General features: G+C 37.6%; 1 protein-coding gene across 1 annotated transcript; it reads left to right on the top strand.

Moving 5' to 3' along the window:
* Window positions 1-84: 84 nt before the first annotated feature.
* On the top strand, window positions 85-582 carry LOC102807032 (uncharacterized). Its single transcript, XM_085506829.1, has one exon. The coding sequence runs from the start codon at window positions 85-87 to the stop codon at window positions 580-582; it is 498 nt and encodes a 165-aa protein (XP_085362955.1).
* Window positions 583-9,856: the final 9,274 nt, after the last annotated feature.

Below are 9,856 nucleotides of genomic sequence, written 5' to 3' on the forward strand. Positions count from 1 at the left end.
GTCCAGACTGTGGTGGTTTTTTTTTTAACTGAAAAAAATCACCACAGCTGGGCAAGTCTAGATGAATGTCCTGATCTACGTTTCATGGTTACACGATGTTTAGAATTCATCGAATTCCATAAAACGCTCGATGACGTTTTGAAGAAAATCGACGAACGCGGGATAGGCTCGCAGAAGCGACAGGCAGCATCATACACTGACGATGATGAAGATAAGTTGTGGCAGAAGATATTTTCCCCGGATACAACAACTAGTTTGCGCTATGCTGCATATTTCTATGTGTGTAAAATATTTGCACTAAGAGCAGTCGATGAACATTCGAATCACGCAGTTGAACAGTTTGTTAAAGGGACGGACAAGGATGGGGAATATATTGAGTTTCGTGGCCGGCCATGTAAGAACAATCAAGGTGGGCTGTACAATGCAAGAAAAATGCCATACAAAGACGTTCGTCAGTATAGTAATCCAAAAAATCCGCGTTGTGTGATAAAATTTGTAAACCAAGTACTTGAATTGTCTACCCCATCTGGTCCAAAACCTACGCCACTGGGTCAGCAAGGGTGGGACATTGAAATATTCTAAGCAAACGATCGGGATTAATACTCTACGCCAATATTCGTTGCGAATGTGTGATCTGGTCATTCTGGCAAGGTTAGTATGTGTTACAATTGCAATCACGTTCATTAGTAAGTTAATACACAATCCCTCTATCCCCGGTCTGGAAACGACTAGCGTTCTTTTGTCTCGAACCGCGGTGCGGATAAACAAACCGTTCACACCCGGGCCGAGGGAGTCAGAAAGTCAGACAGATTACAATACCGTCAAAATATTTATTAAAATCGGAAAATTTACCGTCATGCAAAGCGATACCTCATTGTATGACTTCACTTTGACTTCAAATTCGGGCAACCACAACGTAAACAAACATGTAAACAAAATTATCACTATGAAATTTGGGTTTTTTGAATCCTGATACGCACCACAACCAGCCTACCAACTCATAAACATCCAGTTCCTGCAATGCAAAGATTAATATTGGGAATTATGTTCATTTTCTAGTTTTAATAGGGAAAAAACTTCGCGTGCCAACATGCTGACATCGCTAAACAAATCTTGTCAAAATGGCGTCGTAGTCGATCGAAAAACCTGTGATATTTCTGATTCTTGGGAGGTTCATAACAGATTCAAGTCGACTATACAACAACTAATGACTTTATTATATGCAAACGTATATAACAATGCTTCAATATTTGTATATAAATGATTTTTTTAGCACAGAATTGAGTACATTTGCATTTACGATCTAAAATAAAAGCATCCATAAAAGTCGCTCAATTTAACATTAATAAAATGCGGTGTGACAAATAACAAATCAGCCTACCAATTTTTAATGATGTTTCGGTCATAAAATGTCAAAATCGAAGACAAATATTGAGTTCATTTCAATCACCCCAAAATCAAAAACGACAAATATCTGACTAAAGGTATGAAAAATTGTTGCGAAAATGTGTCGCTGCTGGTGAAATAGATGAATTAAAGATCTACTCGCCGGCTAAAATATGACCTTATACATTTATCCTGATTAAAATATTATGTGAAAAAGCACGAATTTTGGAATGCTTTGCCCCCGCAATGCGCCTTTGCCAGGGAAGGAGGCCAATTCACACCTAATACAATGACCGTTCCCAGACCGGGGATAGAAGGACTATGGTTAATAATACACGCTTAATTGTCTTTTTTGTTGTACGAGGCAATAGAATATTAAGTTTTGGTAATTATGCACGTGGATTGCGAGCTTGAAATGCGGACTTCTTTATTATTTGTTAATGTATAACTGAGTCAGATTAAATGTTATTATTTCGAGTTTACAGCAGTGAGAACGGCTTCGATGAGCAACTTATCAAAGAACGCACCGGGCACCGCTCTGATGATGGTCTACAAGCAAACCAGCACTTCACTGCAGAAAACAGTGTCTGATGCTCTGCAACCGCCAAATCCAGTGGTTGAACTTGGCATCAAGGACCAAAAAAAACGCGTGTCATCACCTCATCGTACGCAACCAATAGCGACCACCATTCAAAGTGAATCTAGAGGTTCCTTTCAAGGCATTTCTATTCAAATTCAAATATTGTGTTATAATGTTGTACTGATGAATTCATTGAAAGCAGGTGCTTTAAAGCGCCTTCCATCTGTCTTGAATATTTCATTGAGTGACGTGGTGTTACGTATCATATGTAAATTAGTGAACTTCACAGTTTTATTCATATGTTAATTAAGTCTATTCATAAATTTAAGGTTTACTAATTTGAATATCAATGTAACCGTGAAGAACAATAGGTGTTACAGTAATAAATGTACGCTTAGAACAATGTTACACGTGACCTAGAGTGGTATTAATTTATTTACATGCTGTAGATGGCGCCTCTATATCCACTATATATTACTTTAACTATTTTAAATGTACAAATATAGATATCCAATTGTTGGATATAAACAACGTTAATTAGTTACGCGGCCATAGATGGCAACTTTAGACCCACTACATATTAGGATTTTACGTTTACGTATAAATGAGCAATTGTTAATTGCTTTCAATGCCATAGATGGTTACTATAGACCCGCGAATGATAACTATGGTTTACCTTTTCCCCCTGCGAACTTTATCTATGGGACGTCCCTTATTTCCGGAGCTTTCCGAAGACGTTCGGGTCGGACTCGAGTCGTTATGTTAGTATGTGGCGCCATATTTGTTTTTGGTGAGTTGCGTTATATTTCCGTGTTCTCGGTATTAATGACTTATTAAATGGTAGCAGAGCATAAGCATGGCAAATAATTACAAGAATCCACCCGTGTTTGCTTCCGATGCGGTTTACGAAACATGGAAAAATGAAGTTAAAATATGGAGACTGATGACCGACATCGAGAAAAAGAAACAGGCGTTAGCGGTAACTCTGTCACTCACTGGCCTAGCCCTGCGTACAGTGCTGTGTGTACGGAGACGCGTTCGATTGATAGATGTCCCCACCACAGCCCTGCGTACCTCCATAGACAAAATCCGGGAGCGCACCGTAATTGGTGCGCAAGTTAAAAATAAGTAGTTTCTCAGCCGAAATCGGTTGAAATTACGATAGTTATCCGTAACAACCATTACAGAGTTATCTGAAACTGAAATGTCTTAAAAAAACGACTAGCAAAGACGGACAAATTGTAAACGCGCAGGTACGGGAGGAATTATCCACCAAACGCCGCCATTTTTAATTTCATTCACGCGAGAGAATGCGTTTGTTTTTAGGGCAAAGTAGCCGATTTCATCCACAATTGGACTCCGAACTGGGAGTTCTGGATATATCTGGCATGTTATTTCATTAAAAAAGTTATATTTTTCAAAGTCCCGGACTTCGTCTATGGAAGTTCGCAGGGCTGTGGTGGGGACATCTATCAACCGAACGCGTCCCCGTACACACAGAGCTGTACGCAGGGCTATCACTGGCCAAGCCAAAGCGAAGGCGCTTGATATAGAAGTAAGTGAGCTTAATAAGGAAGATGGTTTGGATATTTTGCTTAGAGAACTGGATTCTTTATTTATGAAAGAAACAGTCGATCTTGCGTACGATGCCTATTCAAAATGTGAGTCTTACTGAAGAAAGGAAAACATGCCGATGGCGGAATTTATTGTTGAGTACGAACGACTGTATACCCAATGTCAAAAGTACCAAATGACCCTTCCCGATGCTGTTCTTGCCTTCAAGCTGTTGGATAAAGCCCAATTAGATAAGACCGAGAGGCAAATGGTGTTAACAGCGGCGTCTGATTTAAAGTTTGCATCAATGAAATCGGCCTTGAAGAGAATTTTTTCCGGGGATCACGTGACTGGGGAAAGTGATTTGAGCGGGAATTGCGCCTCTGGCATCACGATAAAACAGGAATCGGCATATGTCACTGAAAGATTTAATAATTCCAAGTTCTCAGGTGGCAAAAAGGCCTTTCCATCATATAAGCAACCCAAAAAGTACAGAAATTCGGATAACTCTGAAACCCCTAGAGGTACAAATCCATTGGATAGATATGGGAAGAGAACCAGATGCATGGTCTGCCAGTCAGTATTCCACTGGGCTAAGAATTGCCCAGACAAAGATGAACAAAAGGCATGCATGGTTCAAGAGAATGATCCGATTAATGAGACATGTAATATAACTTTACTTACTAAAGAACAGCCTGATAATGAGATTTTAATGACTGAGTAATTTGGGTGTGCTATAATTGCCACTGCATGTACACACACTGTGTGTGGAAGAAAATGGCTGGAAAATTATGTGGATGATCTCGACACCATACAGAAAAAGGCGGTTATCAGGAAATGCAGTAATAAAGCCTTCAAATTTGGTGATGGTAAGAAGATGATTTCAAAGGAAAATGTCATACTACCGGCAAAGATAGGAAACAATATTTGCAAGATTGATACAGAAGTGGTAGATGTAGATATACCTCTGTTGCTGAGTAAAACATCATTAAAGAGAGCTGAGACAAAATTAGATATTTGCAACGACAAAGCAGAAATGTTCAAAGAGCCTGTTAAACTAGAATTCACATCTAGCGGACATTATTGTGTTGACATCAGGAAATTCCAAGAGAACAAAATTACTGATCAACAAGCTATGGCCTTGATGGCTGATGATACAGAGCCTGAGGTGACTGAAAGTGAAATGATACTGATTGGTGAGAATATAAACAGAGTGGATCAAAAGAAAATCCTGGTAAAACTGCACCGCCAATTTGGGCATGCCTCGGCAGAACGATTAAGAAAATTATTGGAGAATGCTGGCACAAAAGATAAAAATGTCTTTCAGAATCTGGTGGAAGTGGTTGACAACTGTGAAGTGTGCTTCAAATGTAAAAAACAATCTCCCAAACCTGCAGTTGGTTTTCCATTACCATCTGATTTTAACGAGACTGTAGCTGTCGATTTGCAAGAGTTGGAAAGTAACCTATGGCATTTACACATCATAGATGAGTTTTTTAGATTTAGTGCTGGATCCATAATTACCAGTAAGAAACCGTCTGTTTTTGTACAGAACTTTATCCAGCATTGAATTAGCATTCATGGGGCACCAAGGAGATTGTTCAGCGACAATGGTGGTGAGTTTAACAATAAGGAGGTAATGGACATGTGTGAGAATTTTAACATTGAGTTCAAAACTACTGCAGCTTACAGTCCATGGAGCAATGGGCTTCTGGAGAGACACAACCAATCGTTAACAGAAATTCTGAGAAAAGTTAAGTCAGAAAAAAGTTTGGACTGGGAGACGGCGCTTAGCTGGGCTTTGTCAGCAAAGAATAGTTTGTGTAATGTACACGGATATATTTCATATCAACTTGTTTATGGAAAATACCTCCCAGATGGTGGCAGTCAAGCGGGGTATCTTATTTTCTTACGGGGACAATCAGGAAAGTTCTCACCAATATGTTGGAACTCTCGTAAAATCCGCCGGGTTGTCCGAAGCACATTAGCAGGAGAGATGTTGGCAATGGCTGATGCCATTGATGCAGGCGTATTCATTGCCACTCTGTATGCTGAACTGACTACAGGAGTACCTGATCCAGAAACTTTATAACTTACCTGCATAACAGATTGCAAATCTCTATATGAGGCAATTAGGTCTACCAAATTAGTCAGTGAGAAAAGACTAAGAATTGAGATAAGTGGTATAAAAGAATTGGTAGAAAGTAAACAGGTGAAAGAAGTGATCTGGTCAGACACTACTAAACAGTTGGCAGACTGTTTAACTAAGAAATGAGCATCTCCTCTACAATTGATGAAGACGCTGGAAGAAGGAGTTTTGGACATTTAAGAAACTATAATTTCAACTATGTTCCTGTGTTGTGTTGTGTTACTGTTCAAGTTTCGGGTTAACGATTTTCTATTGAACATTTGAAGACTTTGTGTTATTCAATTTATAAACTGTTACCTCGCTTTATAAAAGAAACAGATAGAGTGGAGTTTGATAACTATGGTTTACCTTTTCCCCCTGCGAACTTTATCTATGGGACGTCCCTTATTTCCGGAGCTTTCCGAAGACGTTCGGGTCGGACTCGAGTCGTTATGTTAGTGTGTGGCGCCATATTTGTTTTTGGTGAGTTGCGTTATATTTCCGTGTTGTTCTCGGTATTAATGACTTATTACGAAAACCATTATTTATATGTTAAATGTTGAACCAGAGTTTAAATTCAAGAACTGAAGGCTAGTGCGCAATTAAATTCAAGTTACTCCCCGTGAAAGAGGAACGCTTTACTTAAGTTTCTGGTGAAAACTGCTAAAACTGTTACATATATAACATTGAGCAGTAGGTAATCAGCGTCACTGGTAATTCAAGTTATTCAATATTTTGGTTGGTCAAGTTGCTCACGGTGATCTCACCCATGTTTTATATTAGAATTTCAGTAACATTTTGTAAAATCGACATTCAGCGCCTATTCAGCAGAAAAATAAAAAAAACACTACTACACAAATACGTTTGTCAAGATTAGTAAGCGCATGGTGGCGCTCTTTGATAAAGAAAATGACATGCCAGTATTGACGATTACAGATTTAAGAGATATTCACGATACGCACTAATGTTGTTGTAAACAATATGAGACAACACATTTTAGCAGCTATTGGATATTCAAAAATAGAAACATCAATTGTATCTAATCGTTTAAGATACAAACAAATATGTGGCTGTTATTGGTAGCTTAAGGCTGCTAAAAAATTGTATATGGGATTTAATTAGAGGGTGGTTGTCGTCGCACCGAGCATGTGCGATATTTGTGTTGATAAACATTGATTTTCCAACAATCCAGTGCGTTCTTATTAGGAAAATGCGAATACGAGTTTTGACCTGGGAGCAACTTGCACTAATTACCGCCGTTGAATCCTTCGATACTTTCAATCACCTACAAACATACTTAATTAAAGTTTGATAACGTCTCAGTTTGTACTCGCCGGTCTTCGCAACAGTCACAGTCGCCATCTTTGTTTATATGAGACCAATATCCCGCACCACCCTTTAAATATCGGGCCTTCTATTTTTATTATTCTTCATTAGTATTTATTAGGCAGATAAACAGACTAAGTACAAACGTAAGCACCAGACTTCCCGAGGTATTGTGCTGCTTGTTACCGTAAATTTGGTGTAGTTTTTGGCGTGCGTTGATGACAGGAACAGCGCACCGGTCGACAATTTTACAGCCAGAATGTATTTATCATGACAGTTCATCATGAGCAGCGTGCAGCATTTTGTTTTTGGTGCTTTTAATAAAGGGTATAGAGCTGTGGTAGTTTTAAACGTTTTTGTAAATATATATTTTAGAAATCAAAATGGATGTTAAAATTCAAATTAAGCAATCCGGAAATGGTTTTGAAACATCAGCGTTAATGCTAGTTATTATTAATGAGATACTTCAACATCATGCAATCAGCCAACGCCAATTTGCGGGCGGAAGCAGTTGTCATGTCACGTGAAGGCATGTGCGCGCATTGTAGGCGTAGACAATCTTGAGCCAATCTCATTTTTTGTTGGGAATTCGTTTGTAAGTAAAGCATTAGCTTAATGGCATTCACTGTACTCATGAACAAATAATTGGGTGACGCGTGTTTATCAACATGCATGAATTATATTTTGGGTTTTGTGCATTCATTCATAGTTTAAAAGCTTCCCAGTCCAATAAATATGGCTGGAAAATGTTATTAATGAAAATAATTCTTTGTTGTTATGGCTTTCTAAATTCAACAAGACAATAATTAACAAAGCACATCACCAAAAATAAATGCACAAATGTTTAGATAAATACAAACTGTGTCACTATCCAATTGTCGAACTACGCTGATTTGCACTGTACGATCCCCTCGACAGGATGTCCAATTTCTCCACCCTTAATGCTTAGTGGGCAGTACTGTTTTAACTGCCGAATGAACAGCTAACCACATGTGTAAAATCAGTATTTCTCTTGATGCTTAACTGTCACTCTAACCATTAAAAACTGATGTGTTTATATTTACATTTCTAAACAATCATGAATTCTAAAATATATAAATTATATATAATTATATAACACATAACTGATACACGGTAGTGTTAGATAATGAAAACGATTACAATATGAAGAAATTTATTTCCCTTTATTAGTCGGAAATATACAAAAAATAGCATATCCATTATATTAAGTTGTACCTAAATGGTTTCAAAACCATTTACTTCGACTAATCAATGTAAGAGAAACAAATCAAATACAATGTACTGTCTATAGTTGTCACATTCAGATCCAACCTGTGCGTCTGGCACACTAATATTTTGTTTACATAACTTAACTTGACGAAATTTAGAACTTTCGAGAATATCATTTTTACATGAAAAAACTGTATACCCCATTGTAATTGTTGGCACAAGCGTGGCCATACAGCCTTGCACTAAACAGCAGAACATTCAGCCTGAAAAAATATCTGAATTCATTAGTAAGTTCTAGACATGGCGTAAAAGCCGATGAACGCCGTGACGCACATGCGCGTGATATTATTTTACATATTCATAAAAATATCGACTTTGATTATGGGTAAATCAACGCGTACACAAATGAGTTTCTACCAAAGCATCAGGTGATGAGGTGTCAAAATCGGTAATTGGTTTGGATGCTTAAAACGCACCGAATGAATCTAAAGAAGTAAAAGTTGATATTCAGTGAACATTGCGGCCAGATCAAAACAACTCGCTTTCATGATTGTCACTGGGAGAGAGCTGGATCACGGACAAGTAGCTGTTTATCAAGAAAATTCTTGCACACTGTGGCACGACAAGCACCACCTTCTAATCTTGTTGCAAGGAGACAGCGTCCACTAACGCTGGAATCAATGTATTCGACAAGGACATCCTACAACCACCATTATGAATTTAAGATAATCAATAGGCTGTCGTCTCTGGCTTTTGTTCGTTTTTTAATTGCTAAATTTCATGAAACTTTCGTCAAATCAATCTCTGCCCTCCAAAATCTAGTTGAAAAAACCCTAAGATGATTCCAGCAGTTATTCACAATTCGCTAACCTACCAATCCAACTCAACAGTACAATACAAATTACTAGAAACTCCAGATATCCCAAATGTCGCATTTCTTTTAAGTGTTGATGTCACAACACAAAACAAAAGAACACCTTTTTGACTACATATACACGGCTATAACACTATTTAACTAATATAACTATAGGTTCAATACATTTTGCGTTTGTTTGTTTCCAACCGTGACATCAAAGAGCGATAGTCAAGATCAACTATCGCTTACGCACCCATTGTAACGTTAACGATTATAATTAGGTAACTTTTATCACTTATACATATAGATATATTGTCCACAAAACAGTCACTACACCAACTTGGTCCATTACAATAACTCGATTTTGAAGATTGTAATTTTATAACAACAATAACTGTTTTACAGAAACGGTTCACAATAATCAAATCACTGCATTGTACTAATCTACTACAGAACACCTGGCAACGAGATCCACACACAGTGCCACAGTATTCTACTGCTATATATTTAATTATTTCTTGTTTTGCCTAGCTTATAATTACTAAATATGCTGGCAGTTATTGTTAACATCAGTATTTATTACACAATTTTAATCTATTAGTTCATGTTTAAAACGCCAGAATGATTTTCAAAATATATACAGTAATAATATATTGAAATGACTATGCTATATTAAGTCAATAGGAACTGTATGTTGAATTTGTTAACAGAAGAGTCTGAAGCATTTTGAAGCGACATATAAGCCCATAACCAGCATAAAATATTGCCGACAAAGAATATTTTAACTTTAGAGAAC

Source organism: Saccoglossus kowalevskii, chromosome 13 (genome assembly GCF_978046115.1).
Source record: "Saccoglossus kowalevskii chromosome 13, keSacKowa6.1, whole genome shotgun sequence".
NCBI classification, from domain to species: Eukaryota; Metazoa; Hemichordata; class Enteropneusta; family Harrimaniidae; genus Saccoglossus; species Saccoglossus kowalevskii.

Excerpts from the sequence above, each read along its gene's own strand:
- LOC102807032 (XM_085506829.1), top strand. The coding sequence starts at position 85 with ATGGTTACACGATGTTTAGAATTCATCGAATTCCATAAAACGCTCGAT.